The sequence below is a fragment of the Rhinoderma darwinii genome, chromosome 1, assembly GCF_050947455.1.
Source record: "Rhinoderma darwinii isolate aRhiDar2 chromosome 1, aRhiDar2.hap1, whole genome shotgun sequence".
Taxonomy (NCBI): domain Eukaryota; kingdom Metazoa; phylum Chordata; class Amphibia; order Anura; family Rhinodermatidae; genus Rhinoderma; species Rhinoderma darwinii.
Genome location: NC_134687.1, coordinates 100,517,364 through 100,543,709, shown reverse-complemented (window position 1 = coordinate 100,543,709; position 26,346 = coordinate 100,517,364). Strand labels below are relative to the sequence as shown.

The 26,346-nt window shown below is 39.5% G+C and overlaps 1 protein-coding gene across 1 annotated transcript in view; it reads right to left on the bottom strand.

Moving 5' to 3' along the window:
- Nucleotides 1–6,478: 6,478 nt before the first annotated feature.
- The window catches only part of GLRA3 (glycine receptor alpha 3), a 180,860-nt gene continuing 160,992 nt past the window's right edge, over nt 6,479–26,346 (bottom strand). Inside the window, exons 8-9 of the mRNA XM_075849654.1 lie at nt 21,548–21,694; nt 6,479–7,035 (exon numbers count right to left, since the gene is read on the bottom strand). Coding sequence (XP_075705769.1) covers nt 6,760–7,035; nt 21,548–21,694 — 423 coding nt within the window. The 3' untranslated portion in view covers nt 6,479–6,759. The remainder of the gene's footprint in view (nt 7,036–21,547; nt 21,695–26,346) is intronic.

The window sequence follows — 26,346 nt, the reverse complement described above, 5'->3', positions numbered from 1 at the left end:
CAGTCCGCAGTGGAATTCTGCAGCAGCCGTTTTTTAACTGGTTTCTATACATTTTTAGGTAACTTAGTTCAGAAGTTGCGGAAAATAACAGTGCGGAACTTAGGCTGTAGTGCAGAATTTTCACTACACAGCATGCTCATTATGTTGCGGAGAAAAAGCGGAATTTCAGTGCGGAGTTCAGCCGTTGCAATGCAAAGGCTGAAATCTGTGGCAAGTCCGCTGTGATATTCGCAACATCTGAATTACCAGTCAAATATGCAAATGTTGGTGGGAAAAATTTGCAGCAACATTTGCAGCGGAATAATTCCGCCACGTCTGAACATGCCCTACTTCTGCACCTGTGTTTCAGCGACAGTGGGGGGTCTCAGTACCCAGACCACCACTGATCGAAACTTTTGATATGTCTCTATGGCATATCAGAATTTTAAAGAAAACTTTTTAACTTGTTTTATGGGATAATGATTAACATGATAATTCCGTTAGGGATGAAACAATTGCATGTGAGTAGCCAACAATTATAACTACATGATGAAACTGGACACAGTAATGATTACATCATATAAATGGGATTATAATATTGGTGTGTTATTACAGCATGAAGATATAGATAACTTGTTGTAGACTGGCAGAAGAACACTACAGAAATAAACTAAGGAAGATGATAACATTGCTGCAAAATTCAGATATTACAACAGATGTTAATGACAGAATAGTTAAAAAAAAAATCTTAATAGCCTTGTTAGTCAAAGTGAAAAGACGTGTGACATCACTGCCTATAAAATGACTAAATTAAATCTTAATGAAAATATGGTAGAAAAATGAGTTTCCAACATAAATTGTGTAGTAATACTAGTAGTACGATTAGTACTAGTAGTAGTATTAGGGCGGGTTCACACATGGCGGAATTTCACTTAAATTCCGCTGCGGACACTCCGCAGCGTTAATCCGCAGCGGAGCCGTTTCTCCATTGACTTTCACTATAATTTAGCAGTGTTCGTTTACACGATGCGTACAATTCCGCTGCGGAGCATAGGCTGCGGAGCGGAATTTGGTGTCCGCAGCATGCTCTGTCTGTTGCGGAGCAGTGGCGGACTGGTTGCGGACTCATGGCGGAATTTCTCCATTGACTTCAATGGAGAGTCAAAATTCCGCAATGAAGTCCGCAGATCTTATGTGTGCTGCGGAGCGTATTGTTTTTACTACCATGACATTTCTTCATTCTGGCTGGACCTATGTATTTCTAGGTCTACAGCCAGACTGAGGAAGTCAATGGGGCTCCCGTAATGACGGGAGCGTTGCTAGGAGACGTCAGTAAATAGTCACTGTCCAGGGTGCTGAAAGAGTTAAGCGATCGGCAGTAACTGTTTCTGCACCCGGGACAGTGACTACCGATCCCAATATACATGTATCTGTAAAAAAAAATGAAGTTCGTACTTACCGAGAACTCCCTGTTTCTGTCTCCAGTCCGGCCTCCCAGGATGACGTTTCAGTGTAAGTGACGGCTGCAGCCAATCACAGGCCAAGCACAGGCTGCAGCGGTCACATGGACTGGCGCGTCATCCAGGGAGGTCGGGCTGGATGCCGAAAGAGGGACGCGTCACCAAGACAACGGGCGGTAAGTATGAATTTCTTTTACTTTCACTAGGGAAAGTGCTGTCCCTTCTCTCTATCCTGCACTGATAGGGAGAAGGGAAGCACTTTTCCCGCAGTCCGCAGCAGCTAGTCCGCATCAATTTTCTGCACATTTTGTGCAGATCCGCAGCCGTAATCCGCAACCCGGATTAGGTGCGGCATTGATGCGGACAGTTGCGGAGGAATTCCGCCATGTGTGGTCATGCCCTTAGTAGTAGTAATTTTAGTATAAGCAGATTCTCTAGCAAAATCTTAATGCAGAAGTATATTTTGATATATATTGTACTGTGTTATATTAGCTCTACTTTTTTTGGGGGAAAATACTTTACATTGTGTGATGGTAAATATTGAATAGAATGAGTATCCCATTATTCTAAGGAAAACAACAGTGTTTCTTGTGCTGCTTCATATTTCTGTCCAGTACCACTGTAGTAACTATTACATCTAGTCAGTCATGCACATACATACATGCAAACACAAACATTAGCGGTCTGTAAATGCTTGTTTGGCAACAGCTATCTCCCTCGACGTCCCCAGAAACATGCAAACTTGGCTTGGTCAAGTGTGCATGTTTATTTAATATGGGAGGGGGCGGCATTAATAGGGAGCAATCTTTATCTATAAAAAAAAACCCATAATGATTTAAATGAACAATTTATAAAGTATTACAAATAAAGATGTATAAATAAATAAAAAACCAAAAGTGAAGATATGTACTGTACAAGTGTGCTGTAGGAAGATGTCTCCGCTTGCTATGCCCTAATGCTTCATAATCCAGTGACATTTTGGACTGAATATCAAAAGTGGAGAATTGGCCCATAGGAAAGATTCAATTTTTTCAGAGGTCCTTTGAGAAATGACAGCAGGGACCTCACTGTTTGCTATGGACAGATCCTCCACTTTTCCTTTGCATTTGTTTTGTTAAATGGTCCCCCTGTGTTATTGTTGCAATGACTGTGATATTATGTCATAATGCAATACCCTAAGAATGAACAAAACTTAAATTGAAGAATGCCATAAGTTTAAATTGAACTCATGACATTATAATGCCTGGTCTTGAGAGATTTCCACTGATCTGAGAATATTATTTCCTCTTTCATACAACTATGAATATTTGAGGATGATTTTGGGGAGAATGAACAGAAAGTTGGTGTAAAAAAAATAATCTGAAATTAAAGAGAGATGGACGTAATTAAGAAAACATGAATTCTTAGTAAGCCACATCCAGAGAAATAGGGAATAGAAAACAGAGAGACGGGGACAGAAAATAATGATCTCAATGTCTCACATCCAGGCTTGTACTGTTGACTAGTGGTCATCCACTAAAAGAAAACTGTTTTCTCCATGACTATTTATTGTGGTCCTTTCAGTTACAGCATATCATTTTAACCCCCTAGCGACATTCGCCGTACATGTACGGCAGATGTGCTGTGTCACAATATGGCTCGGGCTCAGGAGCTGAGCCTGCACTATACCCGGCAGGTTCTGACTGTTTTATACAGCAGACACTGCCTGCAACAGCCAAGATCAAAGATTATTTTGATTTTGATCATTTAACGCTTCAGATGCCGTGGTCAATAGCGATAGCGGCCTCTGAGCAGTTTGACAGTGAGAGGGATCTCACTCTGTTCCCGAATGGCCACCATGCAACAAAATTGGTTGCCATAGTTGCCAGAGACCTGTTGAAGGCCTCCAGGTATGCCTGCTGTGGTCTACTATTAAGTCTTGCCAGAGGTACGGCTTGATAGTAGAGCTCAGAAAAAGGCAATACATAAGTATTGCAGTTTATTGCATGAGCAATCTTAAAAATAAAAACTTAGAAAATGTTTAAATTAAAAAAAATAAGTAAAAGTAAGAAAAATTTGCTTTCTCATTTTTCACTTAAAAAATGTAAGCAATAAAAAATAAGAAAAATGTCTGAAGTATTAAAATATCACATAATTTAAGCCGCACGGTGAACGCTGTCGTAAACAAAATCACAATGCCAGAATTGCTGTTTTTTTGCTCACCTCGCTTCCCCCAAAAGTTTAATAAAAAGTGATCAAAAAGTCATATGTACCCTTAAACCCCATATAGTACTAGTAAAAACTACAACTTGCCACACAAAAACAAACCCTCACACAGCTCAATCGATGGAAAAAAAAAAGTTATGGGCCTCAGAATATGGCAGCACAAAACAAGTTGTTGTTTTTTAACAAATAATTTTTATTTTGTTAAAGTGGTAAAACATAAAAAACGATACAAATTTGGTATCGCCGTAAAAACAAAATCCAAAAAACAATGGCGGAATTGCTGTTTTTTTCCCACCAACATTTGCATATTTGACAGGTAATTCAGACGTTGCAGAAAACACAGCGGACTTGCCACAGATTTCAGTTTTTGCATTACAAAGGCTGAAATCCGCAGTGAAATTCCGCTGCTTCTCTGCAACAGACAGTGCATGCTGCGGAGGGAAAATTCTGCACCGCAGCCTATGGTCCGCAGCAGAGTTTTCCGCAATGTCTGAACTAACTTCCCTAAAAATGTGTAGAAACAAATGTAAAAAACGGGCGCTGGAAAATTCCATTGCGGACTGTCCGCAGCGGAATTCCACAGCAATTCCGCCATGTCTGAACGTGCCCTTAGAGTTTACTTATACTCTTTTGAGTGCTAGTAATAAGTATAATACAACTAATAATACTATGGATTAGTTACGTCCCTATTTGTGTTAGTAAGGTCACTGGTTTTCAAAGATTACCCTCATACATTTTTGTATTTGTTAATGATTTCCCTGATTACTTGTAATGATAAGCAGCATACATATAATAGTGGGTCCGTTTATGATACTTTACTGTCACCCTTTTTTTTTTTTACACATGAATCATAAAATCTTTATGACAAGAACGTACAGTAAAATGTGGATCTTAAATTACCAAAAATCTACATACATATATATACATACATACATACATACACAGTATATAAATCAAGTATACAGTAAATAGTAGATCCTTTAAAGAGGCTCTGTCACCAGATTTTGCAACCCCTATCTGCTATTGCAGCAGATCGGCTCTGCAATGTAGATTACAGTAACGTTTTTATTTTTAAAAAACGAGCATTTTTGGCCAAGTTATGACCATTTTCGTATTTATGCAAATGAGGCTTGCAAAAGTACAACTGGGCGTGTTGAAAAGTAAAAGTACAACTGGGCGTGTATTATGTGCGTACATCGGGGCGTGTTTACTACTTTTACTAGCTGGGCGTTGTGTATAGAAGTATCATCCACTTCTCTTCACAACGCCCAGCTTCTGGCAGTGCAGACACAGCAGTGTTCTCCAGAGATCACGCTGTGTCGTCACTCACAGGTCCTGCATCGTGTCAGACGAGCGAGGACACATCGGCACCAGAGGCTACAGATGATTCTGCAGCAGCATCGGCGTTTGCAGGTAAGTCGATGTAGCTACTTACCTGCAAATGCTGATGCTGCTGCAGAATCAACTGTAGCCTCTGGTGCCGACACGATGCAGGACCTGTGAGTGACGTCACAGATCTGCACTGCCAGAAGCTGGGCGTTGTGAAGAGAAGTGGATGATACTTCTCATCAGAAAGCCCAGCTAGTAAAAGTAGTAAACACGCCCCGATGTACGCACATAATACACGCCCAGTTGGACTTTTACTTTAAACACGCCCAGTTGTACTTTTGCAAGCCTCATTTGCATAAATACGAAAATGGTCATAACTTGGCCAAAAATGCTCGTTTTTTAAAAATAAAAACGTTACTGTAATCTACATTGCAGCGCCGATCTGCTGCAATAGCAGATAGGGGTTGCAAAATCTGGTAACAGAGCCTCTTTAATATTTATTTTCCTTCTGTAATCATAAGAACTTCAGCCTTCCCCTTTCATTTTTTTTAACTATACTCTGGAACACTTCCGGTAAGGCCAGACATGGTAGATATTTTCTGATGTGAATTTCACAGCAAATCTGCTGCATTTTGGTGTGGATTTTGTAGCAGATTTCACTGTATGCATTCCAAAGGGGGAAATCTGCTGTTAAAATCTGCAACAAATCCATGATAGCAGTATGCAGTCATTTGCATGCTGATTTTTCCACTACATGTGAATAGGTTTTTTAAAGCCCATCCACATGTTTTGTACTTTAAATTGCTGCGGATTTTCAGTTCAGAATCCACATGATAAATCCAGACAAATCTGCCACGTCTGAACTTGGCCTTAGGGTGGAGATTTTTCAAAACTGTTGAAATTGTCCACAGTGACCATCTGATTGGTTGCTATGGGCAACTCATCAACTTTTCCTTTCTACCAGTTATAATAAATTTCTCCCATAGTTTCTAAAATATTTTAAGGTTCATTTCCAAGTTATCCACATTTCCTAGACAGCTTCTATCACTTTTGGCAATTAATTATTTTTTATAGCATATGATTTTTTTAAGTGACATCTGGTATAAATGTCTCATACCTGACAATACATATCTCCTTATATTCTGTGTTTGCTGTTTTTTTAATGGTACTTCTTCATTGCTCACAAACAAACTTATTCCAATACCACAATTGAGGTAACTGGGCTTCCTATAATGTTGCAGAGAATCTCACAATTTCTTAAAGTCTAAGCAGATGTGATCTGAATCGATGTGTTCTGTGGGCTTAAATGTTTATTAGCTTTTACTTTTTAATGTTTTTTTTATGTATTGAGGGCAGATTGATTATTACTGTGCCCCAATTTTAGCATTGATGTTCTTGTACAAAATGTGACATTAATCATACTTAAAAATAGAGTTTACTACACGAAAATAGAAGTTAAATGTTTTCACAAATTTTAAATAAATATGTAAATACATTTGTGGTCACTGTAAATTCTATAACCTATTTAAGCTATTTGGTCCTGTTGTGTATTATAGTATATAATAAAATAAATTCACTTAAAAAACCAGTAAGATTTGAGTACTGACACCTCTGAGTAATAACATGTAAAAACAGTTGGCAGTATATTGTAGCTGTGTTTGTACCATCAGATTGTGTAGATATTTTCTGTTTGATGTAAAATGCTTGATATTTATTAGGGAAAATAGAATTAGGACGTTGCTGTCCATACTATTGTGTACAACCCTACATACCAGCATTTAGTCTTTTAGTCTTGCTGCTGGTGAATGTCCTCATGTCGTAGAATTTTGTAGATTACCCAGTAGAAGATGTTGAATATTAAAAAGGCCAGAGGGAAGCAAGCTCGAGAAATTGTGTCTATCTTTTTTGCTCTGTCAATAAACACTTTTCTCATCTCTTCATGGGTTTTTGGTGCTGTGGGTGCTGGGTTGGGTCCTTTTGGAGTCACTCCATCTTTTGCTTGTAGACATGGTCCCATACCATAAGCTGTAAAGCTGAAACGACTTTCTCTCACATCATCCTCCTGCAATATAAGAGTTAGGCATCTTTGAGTCAGGTAATTTGCTTAGTTTCTTGAGTTAGGTGTATGTCATGGGAGGAAAAACACTTTTGGCACACAACAACACAATTTGCTATAACTTTCTGTTTTGTTAGCAAAGCTGTCTAAACGTAGATCATAAACGAACCACATGATGCCTACAAATGTTCCCATTAATAACATAAGTGTCACTAAATCACCCATCCACAGACCTTATATTCTATGACGGGGCCAGGGCATTCCTTAACGTCTTTCGGTCATATACTCAATCTTCTGATCACTAGTAAGGTCAGAAGATACTATCTTGGGAATTCTGACCTGTGGCTTCCACCTATGCCTAGAATAGCTGTGGTTGACATGCTAAGCTCCAAAGTAGTTATATGATATCTCCAATGTGATAATAGCATGGTCCCTTCAACATGACATGTACTGCGCATTTTGGTAAATCCACTTAAAGGGAATGAAACCCTTTTTTATTAGTCTAATGCATTTAAAACATTAACCAAGTTTGTAAATTGTCATGCAAACTGATTACAAATACCCTATTAATAAATACCCTTATTGTTTTGTCTATACAGCTTGTATGCAGACCTATGTGTCTCCGAGGTTACAGACTACAAACAAACCCTGTGCAGTCTGATCCTGCAGTCATAGTCCCTTTCATCTGTCCCCTACTTCTTGCCGACATACATTTGCATTCTGATAAAATATGAACCCCTTCAGGACAGAAACAATTTTTTGCTTTTTCATTTTCGTTTTTCACTTTCCGCCTTCCAAAAGCCATAACTTTTCCATCCAAATTTTTCCATCAATAGAGTGGTGTGAGAGCCTATGGTTTTTGCAGGAGGAGTTGTAGTTTCTATTGGTAGCATTTAAGGTAGCATATAATGTACTAGGGAACTGGAAATCAAATCTTTGCAGGTTGAAATTGGAAAAAACTGTGATTCCTCCATTGTTTTTTGTATTTAGTTTTTACGGCTTTCACTGTGTGGTAAAAATTACAACTTTACTTTATTCTGCGACTCTATACGTTTACGGCAATGTCAAATTTATATAGTTTTTTTTGAATATTTTACTGCTTTAAAAAAAATCTTTGTTAAAAAAAAAAGAATTTTTGTTTCACCACATTCTCAGAATGGCAACTTTTTTTATTTTTCCATGGATTGAGCGGTGTGAGGGCCTATTTTTTGTGGGTCGAGCTGTATTTTTTATTGGATCCATTTTTTGGATCCATACAATTGTTTGATCACTTTTTAGAACATTTTTTTATGGCTTTCACCTCGCGAGTTAAATAATGGTATATTGTAATAGTTCTGACTTTTATGGATGCAGCGATACCAATTTTGTTTATTTTTTTATTTTTTGCATTACCTTATAGAATTTTTTTTAACTTTAATATTTTCACTACTAGTAACTTTATTTAACTTTTTGAACACCTTTTCTTAGTACCTTTAGGGGACCTGAACTATTGATCGTTAGATCGCTGGTACAATACACTGCAATACTAATGTATTATTTTTACAGACTACAGTCATTTTTACAGGTAGGGCTTAACAGAGGCAGAGTCAAGGCAGTCCTGGGGGCCTTCATTAGGGGCTGCCATGACAACCATCGGCTCCCCACGATCGCATTGTGGGGGGGCCGATGAGCTGTCAGAGGAGTCCGCCCCCCTCTTTTTAATGCCTCAGATGATGTGTTCGAGATTGACTGCACCATTTGAAAGGTTTAACGGTCAGGAACAGCACGAACGCTGTTCCTGGCCGTTAGTCCCAGGTGTCAGCTGTAAAACACAGCCAACACCTGCAGCATATGGAGTGTGCTCAGCTCATGAGCATGCTCCATACATCCATACATCCCCGCACCAGGACATAATAGCACATCGTGGTGAGTGAAGGGGTTAACCATAAATAAAAAGCAAGTGAGTCTCATTTATCTGTATTGCCCATAGAAGTCAATCAAAGTGAAGCTTTCATTTTTCCAAAGTAGTTTAAGAAATGAAAGGTACATTGTAATTGCTTACTATGGGCAACAAGGCCGGATTTTGTGTTAAACAGATTTCATAATTCCCTCAAAGATTTGATTAAGAATAACATTTAGGGGGGAATTTATTAACATAGAAAAGTCACAATTTGCAGAAAAAATTGTGACTTTTGGGCCGTTTATGCCGCTATCACGACTTTAAAATAGTGGGGAGAGCTTTTTCAGCTCGACAAATGTATTACAATTTACACCAGAAACTGGCGTAAATGATAGAGTAAATCTACGCTACCTCCTAGATGGCATAAATTTCACTCTGTGACCAGGGGTGTAACAGGGTACAGGCAGGCCCCTTGCCAAGCCTTGTACTGCTCCACATGATTGCATATTAAATAAAATAAATGAAGGAAAATAAATGAAAAAAATAAATAAAATTACTCACCTCACCGCTCCGCTTTATCCCCCTCGGATCTTTTCAGTCTCCCACATTAGGCCGATGCACATTCAAGGTCCTGACGCTAGGCAACCCCAGGGCCTTATATGTGATGCAGCACAAAACATCCTGTCACTGGACGTTGTGTGCTGCGCGCCTGCGTTGCATATAACCTCCTGACGCTGCTTGGCATCAAAACCCCGGCCTGATATGAGAGCCTGAAAATATCTGGGAAGGAGAAGGGGAACAGTGAGGTGAGTACACTTTATTTTTATGTCCAATCGAGGCCTAGGAGGAGGGATGGGGCACGGTCGTGCAATCACAATGGTTAATAAATCTGTTGCATCTTACTCCAGCAGATCAGGAAGCTAAAACTGGCGTATGAAACGTCAGTCTTAGTAAATCTACCCCTTAAAGTGAATGCTAACCATTTTTTATTGTAAACTCTTGATACACACTCTGTCTCCACAAAAAAGTATAAACTGACAGTGATTGGGAACCAAGGATATATTCAGTCAGGTGTCAAGTCTAATGACCGATACTAATTTTCCTTCTACAGTTAATAATGCCAACTACAACCACAAACAATACGTTTTCTGTAGTATTTCCATATTGATATTTAAGAGGATTTGAATATTGTTTGTTTACATTGAGAGGTGGTGACATCTAAGGGTATGTGCACACGCTAGCTTGCTTTTACGTCTGAAAAGACAGACTGTTTTCAGGAGAAAACAGCTGCGTCGTTTCAGACGTAAAAGCTCCTCCTCGTATTATGCGAGGCGTCTGTGACGCCCGTAATCTTGAGCTGCTCTTCATTGACTTCAATGAAGAACGGCTCAAATTACGTAGCAAAGAAGTGTCCTGCACTTCTTTGCCAAGGCAGTCAATTTACGTGTCGTCGTTTGACAGCTGTCAAACGACGACGCGTAAATTACAGGTCGTCTGCACAGTACGTCGTAAAACCCATTCAAATGAATGGGCAGATGTTTGCCGACGTATTGTAGCCCTATTTTCAGACATAAAACGAGGCATTATACGCCTCGTTTACGTCTGAAAATAGGTTGTGTGAACCCAGCCTAATAGTAGAATAATCTGTATGTATTTTAACCTATCATTGAATGTTTAACTCAGTATGATTATCTGACAACATAAAGTACAAGGAGGTTCAGTGTAGCGTGGTTGTAAGATGAGGTCTCTGAAATCTGTAAAAAAAAAAATTGGGTGCTCTAGCACTTTAGCAAAGTAGTGACAGGGAGTGGGGTCATTTAACTCGCATGGTCTTTGCCGGCCTTTCCAAATAAAGTACAGAACTGATTCTCTCCAGAATGTATTCTACAGAGATATTGCTATACCATTCTTGGAAATATAGTAGTGATATGGAACCCTATAGAGTTTCTGATGTAGATAAAGGTGGCCAGCTCCAAGGTTGGACGTAGCAAAAAATTATACAAACCCTTAAAGGGTTTGTGTGGGACTTTTCTTTTTTGGTTTAACTAGCTCTCCTATTCAAGTAGAATACAGTGTCCATATGGTTTATATTATGGACCTCTAGGCATGAATCTGTGAGAACAAACCTCTGTATGACTGTGTATAGAATCGGAGGCGTGTGGAAGTACAGTATGGGCCCAGAGCAGTCTGTGGGCGCTGTACTACTAATTGGATCTATAATTTGGAAGTGTGAATGAGCATTTAATTCTAAGGCTGGGTTCACACGACCTATTTTCAGACGTAAACGAGGCGTATTATGCCTCGTTTTACGTCTGAAAATAGGGCTACAATACGTCGGCAAACATCTGCCCATTCATTTGAATGGGTTTGCCGACGTACTGTGCAGACGACCTGTCATTTACGCGTCGTCGTTTGACAGCTGTCAAACGACGACGCGTAAAAATACAGCCTCGTCAAAAGAAGTGCAGGACACTTCTTTCAGACGTAATTTGAGCCGTTCTTCATTGAACTCAATGAAGCACAGCTCAAAATTTACGGCTGTCAGAGAAGCCTCGCAAAATGCGAGGAGGAGGAATTACGGCTGAAACGAGGCAGCTGTTTTCTCCTGAAAACAGTCTGTCATTTCAGCCGTAAAAGCCTCTCATCGTGTGCACATACCCTAAGTGTTGCATTCAATAATACATTTTTTAACATTTTTGGAAATTGTAAAAAAAGTTTATGTATAAGACAAAAAAAAATACCAAATCCCACATAAATAAATAAATAAAAATAATGTTCTCAGTAAAAGCAAATGCCGGTTGTATTTATGAAGTTTCTTTTTAAAGCTAAAAAAAAGAGGCAACAACAAAAATAACATGATATACTTCAGAATTCATGTCTGTGACATCTTCGTGCAATGCTGGACTATGATTTTCCTGCTGAGACAATAAATGTTTGCAAAACCTGCTGTAGCTTACAGAAAGAAAACATACATTTATTAGGGTATTAAAGCAAAGACACAGCTAAAGCAGTTACAGGGATGCCTGAAGACAAATGCATATATCTTTTCTAAGGAGCCGTAAGGTACCTCTCCTGTAAAAGTCATAAGTGGAATGAATGTCATATGAAATCTGTGAGAGCTATAGAAGCAGCCAGATAACTTGCAAATAAAGACATTTCAGGTTTATATATTAGACTCTTGTGCCCTCTGCTGCTTTGCAAGGAAAACCCATTTTTGTAATACTTGTAATATGCCCTATATGTAGTAGATATTCTCTTTTTATTGTTATTAGTAATTTGTAATATTTCGGAAGGTATTCTACAATTTATACCAAGAATATCATACCAACAGTCAAATATGGTGCTAGTATTGGGATTGTGTGGGGATGCTTGGTTGCCTTGGGACATGGGCAACATATTTAAGCAAACATTAATTCTGCACAGTGCTGGAAAATTCTCACGCATAACCGGGTCATGCACCAAGACAAAAGAGAAGAAAGAAAATTAAAAAAGAAACTCAGAGTTGCTGTGGCAGGGCCTGAAACAAGCTGCCCATGCAGATCTGCAAATAAGAAGGGGTAAAATTGTACCACAGTGATGTGGTGGATTTATAACAAATTATCGGAATCATTTGGTTGCACTTTTTTTTTTTTTATTAAAGAGGGTGCAATTATTTATTTATTTTAGAGTCCGTATTACAGCAAGTTACAAGTCCTGACAAAACCATGGGTCTAAGGCTGGGTTCACACGTGGCGGAATTCCACTAGAATTCCGCTGCGGGCACTCCGCAGCGTTAATCCGCAGCGGAGCCGTTTCTGCATTGACTTCCACTTCTATTTAGAAGTGTTTGTTTAGACGATGCGTAAAATTCCGCTGCGGAGCATAGGCTGCGGAGCGGAATTTGGTGTCCGCAGCATGCTCTGTCTGTTGCGGAGCAGTGGCGGACTCATGGTGGAATTTCTCCATTGACTTCAATGGAGAGTCAAAATTCCGCAATGAAGTCCGCAGATCTTATGTGTGCTGCGGAGCGTATTGGTTTTACTACCATGACATTTCTTCATTCTGGCTGGACCTATGTATTTCTAGGTCTGAGGAAGTCAATGGGGCTCACGTAATGACGGGAGCGTTGCTAGGAGACGTCTGTAAATAGTCACTGTCCAGGGTGCTGAAAGAGTTAAGCGATCGGCAGTAACTGTTTCTGCACCCGGGACAGTGACTACCGATCCCAATATACATGTATCTGTAAAAAAAATGAAGTTCATACTTACCGAGAACTCCCTGCTTCTGTCTCCAGTCCGGCCTCCCAGGATGACGTTTCAGTCTAAGTGACGGCTGCAGCCAATCACAGGCTAATAACAGGCTGCAGCGGTCACATGGACTGCCGCGTCATCCAGGGAGATCGGGCTGGATGCCGAAGGAGGGACGCGTCACCAAGACAACGGGCGGTAAGTATGAATTTCTTTGACTTTCACAAGGGAAAGTGCTGTCCCTTCTCTCTATCCTGCACTGATAGGGAGAAGGGAAGTACTTTTACCGCAGTCCGCAGCAGCTAGTCCGCATCAATTTACTGCACATTTTGTGCAGATCCGCAGCAGAATCTGCAACGCAGATTCTGTGCGGCATTGATGCGGACAGTTGCGGAGGAAATCCGCCACGTGTGGTCATGCCCTAAGGGGGTAGTTCCTTTTTTACGGCAGTGTTGAATCAATGCAGGAATTGTGTTATATGTATAACTTCGGGTAGAAGAGTCAGTAGAAATGGACTAGGAGCCCCTTGGTTTCGGGATCGGTCGAGTCTCAGAGGTTGAATCCACATGATCACTCTTTCAAAGCAGATTCGGTCTGGCCACCTTTTACATGTTTATATACAGTAGCACTACATGCAGGGGAAATCTATGGCCAGCCACAGCTTCTCCTGGCAATATCAGCTGATTGCCAGGGGTTTCAGAGGCAGAACCCACAGCGATAAGCTGATCATAGGGCTGGCTTTATTATAAAAAAGCATATCTTGATGAAATAATCCCTTTCAGCTATTTGTGAAGGTGAACAAGTCCAAGTAAGCTCAGAAGGAATCCCAAGCATTCTGTGTAACATCTATTATATACCTGAGAATGTTTTTTAGTGAATGTAGAGGTGCAATCTGATATATGTGTTGTCTTGCTTGAAAATTTCCTATGTTTTTGTACACGTTGACTGGCACTCTAGATAGATATTTGTGGTGCCTGCTGACATTGTTCTATTTGTAGTGAATGTTGATGACAGCTTTCTCCACTTCTAGAAATGTGTGAAATGGTTAGCACTTACTAAATATATACTTTGGAAACGCATTGATAGTATTTTTGCTTTGAATTGGGAACTTAACAGGACAGGTACCTTGGAACTAAAAGCAGGCACATATGGAAAACAATGAAGGCTATGACCAGCTAAAACCTCCATCTATTATTCTTGGATTTTACACACATAATTTACCCTGAAATTTGTACTGTTGACTTGAGCCAATGTCCCATATGTTGGTCCAGCACTTCTCATGCCATTGCTACAACGCAAATTGCCTAGGTTCTCATGTTCACCAAGTACTGGCTTAACATTCTAGCATTATAACAAAGAATTAAGGCAAAAGAAAAAAAATCATAAATACAAATGCTACTAAACCAGCTCTACAACCTGTTGTCACAATATGCATTGAAATATAGTAGTCAAATAGATCTGTCTGCTTCTCATGACATATACAAATAATTTTCCGCATATAGCTCAATTGTGACCCTATGCTTTTAAAGAAATTAATCTAGCAATTTGGTAAACATCTGTAACTGGAGTAACCATAAATGACTGTGTAGATGTCAATAGTTCATTGCACAAGTGCTTGTAATGAATTATTCTTAATACGTGCTCATTTAAAGTCACAGATAATTACTAGATTTAGGGTATGTTCACACGGCCTATTTTCAGCCATTTTTCGGGCCGTATGGCTGAAAATACGTCGGCTGAATGCCTCCAAACATCTGCCCATTCATTTCATTGGAAAAATCGGCGTTCCATTCCCACGGGGCGCTTTTTACGCGGCCATTTTTAAAAACGGTGCGTAAAAAAACTCCCTGTAAAAAAGATGTGCATGTCACTTTTTGAGCCGTTTTTGGAGTTATTTTTCATTGGGTCAATAGAAAAACAGCTCAAAAAACGGCCGTAAAAAACGTATCAAAAAACACTTAATGCTTAAAAAGGGCTGAAAATCAGAGGCTGTTTTCCCTTGAAAACAGCTCCGTATGTTATAAACGTTTTTTGTTTGCCGTGTGAACATACCCTTAGTCTAAGCAAAATGCATGTGTTCATTAAAAGGATGCTGTACATATTTATTAACCTGCAACATAAGTACTCGGCCAAGGATATAAAAACACTTTATATGAATTCTAACATGTGTGGATATCCATTGTATAAGCGGCTTTTCCTTTACATTACCTGTAAGCAGCACGTAAAGCACATCTGGTACGTTGGTCCTACACTTCTCTAAATATTAGACAACTACTTCAAAGGCTATGTACACCTTTGACATGTTTTTTTTTTTTTTGCTTTTTTTTTTTCTAAAATTGTGCATCAGTGTGATGGGTGCAACTTCCTAAAGACATTTTATTGGAAAATAGTTACTTTTTTAGATACAGCTGCTTTGTATTCTGTATACAGAGCAGCTGTATCGTTTGCTAAGACCTAAATCCGTCAGGTCTGTGGGACTGATGGGTTTAGAGACAGTTATGAACTTATATGTGATCAATAGCAGCTCTATCCTGCGGTTCAGAGACACGCAGGACTCGCTGTCACTGAACCCATCAGTCCCGCCGACCTGACAGATACAGGATTCAGTGCACGATACAGCTGCTCTGTATACAGAATACAAAGCAGCTGTATCTCAAAAAGTTAAAATATTTTTTAATAAAATGTATTTAGGAAGTTGCACCAATCACATTGATGCACAATTTTAATTAAAAAAAAAAACAAAGAAAAAAAAAAATACAACTATGTCAATTCTGTACATAGCCAGCTAAATGTAACTTGGACAAAAACAGAAAAATAGCTTTTCATCAGAAATATTTCTTCCTAGATGGCATCTAAGTTATAAAATGAGAGTTGCCCTTCCAAAGCTCTCTTCTAGCACATGGATAAAAAAAAAACCACCGTTCCATGTGGATTGATTTTTGTCAAGAGGGGGTTGATGTCTGCATATGAAATACCTCTCGACACTAACCAGAAAAAGGAGCGTTTCATGGGTGGCTCAGGACCATTTATGAGCAATGCCGCAGTACAGGCTTCAGCCATGTCATAGAAGAGGAAGACAGGGAATTTCCTACATAACACTTCTAATATGTACATTTCTGGGAAGAAGTAGGAGGCCGTACCTCCAGGCAAAATAACTATTTTCTTATTTAAATTGTAGCAAATGGAGCTATTCTTTAAGTGGTATGGTATGCTTATTTCATTCTTGAAAATGACAATATTTGCATTGTATGCTATAACACTTTCATATGATAATATGATAAGATATATACAATTCCGTGTTGTTTGCACCCTCTGCGTGTTATTAAACAAATCAATATTTTGTTCAGTGGTGACATTTTGATAAAAAGCAATTTAGAGAAAGCTATTTTCATTTCTTGAGCATTGTCTCATAAACCTTTGGCGAAACACTTGATAACATCTTGCTTCTATAAAAACAGCCACTATAAAGATTTCCTTGGTGATTATTCTCAAGGACGGAGTGTCAGTCTTTTAACTACAAATCAATTGCTTGACAGTTTTATTTAGAAAGAAGAATACAGCATGGCTTTCCGATAGTCTTCTAAAATCAGAATCCTTTATTCTTGCATGGAGAAAACGCAATTATACACCAAGCAGACATGTATGTGAAGAGAGTGATGTGTTATATATGGATGTAAGGTTACTCTGCTTTGGATGAATTCTCAGACAAATACATAACAATTTTATTCATTCACATCAGGCCTGAAACATTAGACATTAGCTTTTAACTTCCAAACCACAAAACTTATCACTAATTTCATGAAAAGTCAAACCAGTTTTGGATTTGGAGAATCCCCATTATCATTGATGACATAGTCATTCAATTTGCAATAAATGTTTGATGTGTGGGGATCCAATGGCTAAGACCTGAACCTATGGCAAGAACAAAGGGACTGCAGTGTTCTGTAAATTCTTTTATCCCCAAAACATTTCCAATCACAACCAGGCACTGTGTAGGAATTGCAACATAACCATATTCACTTAAATGGAGCTCTGTAGCAATTCACACCACAGCCACTGGTCAGAAGTGGTGCTCTTTTGAGAGTAAACCAAATGGGCTGGAAAGTCTTACTTTCAGAATCAGTGGTGATCTCCCACTCATCGGACATTGATGGCCTATTTAATCGAACTTACATCAATGTTATTAATAGGATAAACCATTATTACACTGGTACAGTTGTCTATTAAAGGGAATGTATCACTTATATAGATTTTTCTGATTAAAACCAGATAGTGAAACATATTCTTTTTTTTTAAATCAATTTTTATTTTCTGATTGTATTTCTTTCTACTATTTTCTGTACATGATTATGGGGCAGCCATCTTGCCTGAGCTGTTATCAGCATTTAGGGATATACTTTACAGCAGCCACATGGACCATAGGAAATGACTTCTATGGTCAGTGGTGTGATCCTGTGTTATCTGCCTACAGCTTTATAATAGAGGTTATACCTTCCATTGCAATCCTGCCTGTAATGATAATGAGATGACCGATGAGAATTGATCTCTACAGAACAGAAAATGTAAGTCTAATGTGAGGCTCAGTGGCCTGAGTGAAAACTGCAACATTTTTAGGATTATTTTTTAACAGAATCACATGTAAAATTAAAAAAACTATTAAGGGGCCTATATATTTTTTTCTGTAACACAGAAGGTTTTACCAGAGAAACACTACTAAATATGCATTGTCCAGATTCTGCAGTTTTTAGAAATGTCCCACATGTGTCTCTAGTGCGCTCGTGGACTAAAACACAAGCCCCAGAAGCAAAGAAGCACCTAGTGCATTTTGGGGCCTCTTTTTTATTAGAATATATTTTAGGCAGCATGCCAGGTTTGAAGAGGCGTTGAGGTGCCAAAACAGTAGGAATCCCCCAAAAGTGACCCCATTTTGGAAACTACACCCCTCATTGAATTCATTTATGGGTGTTGCGACCCACAGTTTTTTTCACGGCGCGTATCTAAATTGGGCTGTGAAATAAAAAAAATGACATTTTTTTCAATAAAATGTCATTTTTGATAAAAATTTCTTATTTTCACAGGGAACAAAATGCCCCATTTTGTTTCCCAATTTGTCCTGAGTGCGGCAATACCCCATTTGTGATGATAAACTGCCTCCCATGGGAGGACTCTGAAGGAAAGGACCACCATTTGGCCTACTGGAGATTTTCTAGTGCTAAGTCATGTATGCAGAAGCCCCTGAGCTAGGCCCATGGGAGGGCTCAGAAGGAAAGGAGCGCTAGGTGTTCTTTGAAGTCCAGATTTTGCTGGATTGGTTTTCGGGTGCCATGTCGCATTTGGAGAGCCCCAGAGGTATCAAAGCAATGGAAACCCACCAGAAGTGACCCCATTTTGGAAACTACACCCCTCAAGGAATTCATTTATGGGTGTGGTGACCATTTAGACCCCACACTTTTTTCACAGAATTCAGTTAAATTGGGCTGTGAATTAAAAAAATGTTTGTTTTTTTTCCAATAAGATGTAGTTTTGGCTCAAAATTTCTTATTTTCACAAGGAATAAAATACTCAATTTTGTTGCCCAATTTGTCCTGAGTGCGGCAATACCCCATTTGTGGTGATAAACTGCCGTTTGAGCCCATGTGAGGGCTCAGAAGGATAGGACCACCATTTGGCCTACTGGTGATCGTCTGGTGCTAAGTTATGTATGCAGAAGCCCCTGAGGTACCAGTACAGTTGAAACCCCCAAGAAGTGACCCCGTTTCAAAAACGACACCCCTTAAGGCATTCATCTAGAGGTGTAGTGAGCATTTTGACCCAACAGGTATCGTGTAAAAGATAATGCGCAGCAGATGGTGCAGAGTGAGATTCGCAATTTTCTATACATATATGCCATTTCAGTATCCAATATATTGTGCCCAGCATGTGCCAACGGAGACATACACCCCATAAACAGTAATGTGGGTTCTCCCGGGTACGGCAATACCCTACATGTGGTTGTTAACAGCTGCCTGGGCACACAGCAGGGCCCAGAGGGGAAAGATGAGGGGGATAAGCTGAGTGGAGTGCATCAAGGGTAAGTAAAACTGGGGTAGATTGAAAATCAAGGGATACATTTTAAAACACTTTCATACAGAGCCATGGTTTTTTGGGACACGTGTCATATTGATATATTGTGTCTTGCCTTATCCCCCTCTTAAAGCAGACTTTGCAACTCTTTTGACTTTTTCCCTTCTTGCCAGTTTGGGGAACTTCTCCTGGAAAGTGTTGCCCTGGTATGATGCGTGTGGCCTCGCTTTCAGAAGTACTGGGTGCCCCCCCCTTCCTGGTCCCTAAATATGAGTTTCTTGATAACCACCTCTTGAAATTCCAGGAAAGTTCCCGTCTGGCCTGTACATCGACGTAGCACGTACGCATTGTACAATGCCATCTGTATGATGTGCACGGCCAGCTTCTTATACCTATACCACACCCTCGATTTCCGCATGTCACTGTAGGGCTTCAGGACTTGATCTGACAAGTCCACTCCTCCCATGTACCTATTGTAGTCCAGGCTGCAGCCTGGTTTGGGGGTCTCTGTACTGGTACCTCGTACAGGTACATGGGTACTGGTGTGGCCATGTATTGTTGTCAATACAAGGACATCTCTCTTGTCCTTGTACATGACACACAATATGTTGCTGCTAGATTGTGCCCTGCTCTCACCCCTTCTGAGTGTTTGCCCAAGCAGAGTCTCTTTTCTTCTAGCAGTGCCTATGCAGTACTTCTGGAAGCGAGGCACTTGGAGTGGGACGCTGGTATAAAAATTATCCAGGTAGTGGTGGTAAACCTGGTCCAGCAGTGGGTGCACCAAATCTCACACAATTTTTGTGTTAATTCCCAGTAAGGGGGGGGGGGCATTCTGGGGGCTGAATACTGGTTTCCCCTTCATATATCCTAAATTTGTAGGTATACCCTGATGCACTCTCACACAGCTTATACATCTTCATGCCATAGCTTGCCCTCTTACCCGGGAGGTACTGTCGGAATTGAAGCCTCCCTTTAAAATGTACCCAGGACTCATCGTTAGAAATACAATTCTCGGGGGTGTATGCTTTGGAAATCCGGGCACTGAAATGGTTTAATAGGGGTCTCCGTTTTCCGGAATTTAAAGCAAAGTAGAGGTGAAATTTACATATTTCATATTTTTGTCAGAAAATCCTTTTTATTAATTTTTTTTCTGTAAAACAGAAGGATTTACCGGAGAAATGCAACTCAATACTTATTGCCCAGATTCTGCAGTTTTGAGAAATATCCCACATGTGGCCCTGGTGTGCTAATGGACTGAAGCACCGGCCTCCGAAGCAAAGGAGCACCTAGAGGATTATGAGGCCTCCTTTTTATTAGGCACCATGTCAGGTTTGAAGAGGTCTTGTGGTGCCAAAACAGTGGAAACCCCCCAAAAGTGACCCCATTTTGGAAACTAGACCCCTTGAGGAATTCATTGTAGTTTTCATGGGGTGCATGCCACTTTTTGATCAGTTTTTGTTCTATTTTTAAGAGACAGGGTGACTAAAAAACAGCAATTCTACTATTGTTTTTTATTCTATTTTTTTTACAGCTTTCACCGTGCACTATAAATGACATATTCACTTTATTCTGCGGGGCGATACGATTACGGTGATACCATATGTTTATAGTTTTTTTTATGTCTTATGGCGTTTGCACAATTAAAATACTTTTTTTTTAAATAATTTTCTTTTTGTGTTGCCTTATTCTAGGAGCCAGAACATTTTTTTTTCCATCAAGAAAGCCATGCGAGAACGTGTTTTTTGATAACGAACTGCAGTTTTCATCAGGACCATTTTTAGGTACAAGCGACTTTTTGATCTCTCTGTATTCCATTTTTTGTGAAGTGACGTAACCATGAGTAGTAGTGCCGATTAGAACGGTGACTTAAAGGTTGTACTGCACATGCGCCACATCCTAGTTGTTGCATGCACATTGTAACCTTTATCTTTATGCTCATCGTTCTGGAAATGATGACAATCTCTGTTCAGCTCTGCAGAAAATGTTGGTGCTAAATAAGCAATGGTAAATAGAAAATAAGTCAAATATGTTGGGAGGCTATAGGGTGGCAAGATTTTTTCATTTTTGTCTGAAGTTTCCCTTAAAAATGTAATATAAAACAACAAATAGCCAGCAAATAGATCTAGACTTCCATAAATCTTGTGAAAAATCCTTTCATTTTTTTCTTTGTAAACTGCGGCAACCAGTATGACCATCATTATAGGGTTGTAGTTGAGTTTTTTTTAGTCGCAAAACTCAAAACTTTTTCTCTTAAACTATTTGCTTTGATTAACATCAAATAATGTTCAATATTACAACAACATGTTAGTATCAATGAAGTAAGCTAAAGGAAATAATGCTAATAAAATACCTTATCCTTCTTCCTCTTGCGTCGAAATCTTAGAAGTTCTTTGTGCTGTCTGGATACAAAATTGACTGCTGCATACTCCAATAAGGCGGAAAACACAAACAGAAGACAGACGGCCATCCAAATGTCAATAGCTTTAACATAGGACACCTGATGTAAGGAATTAAAGAGTAATATGTAATATATGAATAAATTGTAAATGAGTAATATAAAACTCAATAGGGGCAAGCAGAAGCAGGAGTAAAATTACCTACACACATTCTAAGTTTTCTCTGGGACATTAAACAGCAGGGACACAAGGGCCCTGGAGCCTAAGAGGGCCAAAAAGGACCCTCTGCCTTTTATGAGACCAGTATAATAAATGAAATGTGATATTAGAGGTTCAAGCTGGTGCTCTGACTGTTACTGTTTCTACACAGCTCCACGCTTTATACTGCTTCTTTAAGTTGGCTGCTGCATATAAGCTGATTTCATGGGCAGCCTGTCTGATTGGACAATACAGCATGACCAATAGGCTGCTAGCCAGCATGGTGCACTAAACATAACCGTGTGACTCGTACCTTATGGAAGTTGGATATATGTGCATTTAGAATAGTAAGCAGCTACCCCCTCATAGATGGTAGGTGTAAGAGTGGATGTTCATTAGTATTTTGCACCTGTGCGAACTTTCTCACATAACATTGTGGCTTGTCTGCATCCTGCTGGGAACTGATTTTTAACCTGCCCTTTTATTAATATGTATGGCCTTTTTCAGTGATATGAAGCAATTTCTGTGATTTGCTAATCTCGATTTTAGCAAGAAAAAATAAGGATATACTACAAGCCATATAATAATGTGGAATAATGGGATTCAGTTTTAACCCATACAGTCCAACATTAGTTTGTGTTTAGAAATAGACATCTGTTAACACATTAACATCTGTCTGCTTAGTATGTTATACTGTCTGATATTATCCTTTTCAGGCTACTTATATTATTGCATTTTTTTTTTTATATTCAGTAATGCATTTGCTTTATTAATGCTTTAGGCTATATACAAAGCAATTTCCATTGGATATACTCATACTATATGCTTTGCTATAATCCATGTGGTGCTTTTTACAATAACTTGGAAAGTTGCAACTTCTCCCTGTATCTTTTCTCAATAATTGGATTTTCATACTTTTTTCCCCAGGGAGCATTGCTCTTTAGACTCCCTACCAGCTGGATCTCTTCCAACAGCTGAATCAAAGTCATCTCATTCAGCCAACAAGAACCTGTACTGACGAGGAGCAACAATTTTTAAACAGTGCTGTTTACAGATAGGTGTATCTGGTTCCGTTAAAGTCATCTGATTCAGCCAACCAGAACCTGTACTGATGAGGAGCAACAACTCTTAAAGTGTAGCTAAACGTTTGACAAACTTCTGACGTGTCATAGTGACATGTCAGCAGTTTGGATTGGTTGGGGTCTGAGCACTGGGACCCCCACCAATCGCTAGAATGAAGCAGCTGGAGGGCTCATGTGAGCGCTCAACCGCTTCGTGTCTGCTCGGCTTTTTCCGGAAAGCCGATGTATCAGAGTACGGGCTCATAGACTTTCTTTACATTTATTTCCGGAAACAGCCGAACAGACACGAAGTGGCTAAGTGCTCCTACAAGCACCTCAGCTGCTTCGTTCTAGCGATTGGTGGGGGCCTCAGTGCTCGTACCGCCACCAATCCAAACTTCTGACATGCCACTATGATATGTCGGAAGTTTGTCAAATGTTTAGCTACACTTTAAAGGCTATGTACACTGTTGAGGGGATTTTGTTTTTTTTATGAATAGATTAGTCAGTGTGATTGGTGTAACTTTGTAATTAGTCTTTATTAAAAATTTGTTTTACTTTTGGAGATACAGCTGTTCTGTATTCTCTACAGAGCAGCTGTATCGCTCGTTTCCACTGAATCTGTCAGTCCCGCGGACCTGACGGGTTGAGTGTCTTCAGGAGTATTCACCTGTAATCGATCACATCTAAGTTATGAACTTTGATGTGATAGTTTACAGGTGGATCCTGCGTGTCACAGACCCGTTGACGCAGGACCCGACGACACTAAACCTGTCAGGTCCACAGGACTGGAGGGTTCAGTGTAAAACGAACGATACAGCTGTATCTCCAAAAGTAATTTTTTAATAAAGACTAATTACAAAGTTATACTAAACACACTGACTAATCTATTATTTTTTTTTAAAATGCCCTCAAAGGTGTACATTGCCGTTAAACAATGCTGTTTAGAGATGGGTGTGTCTGGTTATTAACCAGAGTCATGTTCCTAGGCTCAGCTATAGGTGGTACTGTAGAGACAGTTTTCTTTCTTATGGAGTAAAGATAGTTTGAATATTTTTTTCCCCAGCGAGCACTGCCCTTAAGACTCCTTACCAGCTGCATCTCCGCAGGGAGAATCAGTACCTTTCAAGATCTCAGTAATTAGATAAGCATGTCGATGCATTAGACACTGTAGGTGAGGACTTTATTTGGTGGAGAGGGAGTTAACCAAAGCAACCTCGGCTCCCTCAACTGGGAGAGCTAATCCTCAACTTTGGCTTCTGGTGGTCACTGGGATAGCAGGCCAGGTAGCAGCTAGGAGTAAGAAGGGCTTTTGCTAAGCTTCGGTGAAGAAAGGCCAATGATCACCGACCCTTGCAGGGCCTTCTGGCTCAGAGGGTTGGGAATTGTTGATGGAGGTCCTTCTCCTTTTCGAGAGAGAGCTTGCAATAGACCACATCCTTGTGCACTTTTTTTTGTGTGGCTTTCTCACATAAATCATGTACTCGATCTTTTAAAATAAAGGAGTTAAGCAGAGATTGGATTACATCTACCCCACCCATTTCTTACCCAGCCCCGAACTGAGAAATGGTATAAGTATTTGTTTAACTAGATCTGCTACAATGGGGTTTGAAGTAAAGATGGTAGGGACAACATCACTTAAGTATACAATGAATATAAATCTTGACATTATTTCAGTAACTAGTGAATATACACTAATACAGATATAGCAGTCGCCAACTTGACTCCCATGGTGCGCTAGATCGGTATCTGCATATCAAGCCGTTCATGCGCTTTGAATGAGAACGGGCGCACTACACAAATAGAGTTGAGTGCAGTTGTGCGCAATGCTAGTAACGTCAATTTGGCGGTTGCTAGATCTGTTCATGAGGATATTTCAGAAATATCAATCTCCTTATATATTCCTATTGAAATTACTCGTTTTACAAGTAAGGGGCCTGCAAATAACTCCAGTTCTCTGCTTCTTCTTGGTTAAAATGTCAATAAACACAGGCTGCCCATGTTCTGCCAGTGGTTTTGGCAAGCAGTGATGGAGATTTAATTTCCCATCTTGTAAAGTTATTATTGGATCTCCCCACTTAAGAAGGACGTGGTATGAATAATAAATGTATATGGAATTGCTGTATATGCAGTTCCCAAACACATAAGATATTTAGACAGCAAAAAATAAGACATTGCTTTTACAGTAATCTATTTTTGTAAACTGTACAAATAAAAATCAGTAGTAATATACAATTACAATCTAGGGAATAGAGATAAAACTATCCTCCATCTATGCAGCCAAGCTACATCTGTAAATCAAAGCAATTTCAGCTCTTGTAGCATAAATACCCCATCTATTATTCATAGATCATATATCTAGCCTAAAGATTGCCAGTTCAGCAAGCATATGTAAAACTTCCCGTTCCAGCACACAAAGCAAAATTAACAGAAAACAGAAAAAGAAGACGACAAGCCATTATGTAATGAGGGTCAAGGGAGAGTAGATGAGATAGCTTCCTTGGGGACAGATACTGTAGGCTTCCTGTCATGGTTCCCGCAGTGAAAACAAAATGACTATTCCAAACTTAAATGTCCTCAAGGCAAACTATGTCTTAAATGCGATGCCTGGTTGTTACCATCATTAGGTCATTTGGCATGGATTTTATAAGGATAGTTTCCTAGAGACGGGCATTGAGATGCACACAACAGGATTTCTGCAATATTGCTGTTTTATATAGCATATATTCAGTATTGTCATGATTATATACGTATGGGTGTTTATAGTTTATGAGCATAAATACTCAAACTAAATACCTATTGTTTTTCCTTTTCCTACTTGATGATGCATAGTGATCACATCTTAAAGCGGTATTTCCATTTTACATATTTATGATATATGCACAGGACATGCTATAAATGACTGATAGGTGCAAATACCACCTGTGAGAACCTCACTTATTGGAAGAACGGGCGTCTTATGATTCCTGTTCAATGATTCAAAGCACTAAAATCAAAAGAAGGGTGGCCGTGCTTGGATGAGGCTCTCTCCTTTGAAGTCTATGGGAGTTGTTAAAAGAGCCGAGTAAGCAGCAATCCAATAGAGTTCAATAGAGATAGCTGCTTCCAAGTGAAGGCCACCTCTCCGTAGATTTCAATTGTATTCTGTCTGTATGCCCCAAATGTATTAAATAGGGATCCCTTTTAAACTGTCATTCCACTTGCAGTACTATTTATTTACTTCTTTATTTATTTTGATGCTACAAAATTTTACAATGGCAATGACTACTCAATAATGCATAGCAAAATGACAAGTAGACATTGGCTGCTGTCATTGTACCCTCACCCCCTAAAAGATGTTTAACTTCAGTACCAAGTAAGCTATGATATGCACAGTATGCTCCTAAAAAGATCAACTCTGCCATCAGATCTTGTCATAATTAGGCCACTTACTGTAGTTTTGCAGTTTTGCAGTGTTGTAGCACACATTTTGTGTGGCCCCATTTACCAAATCT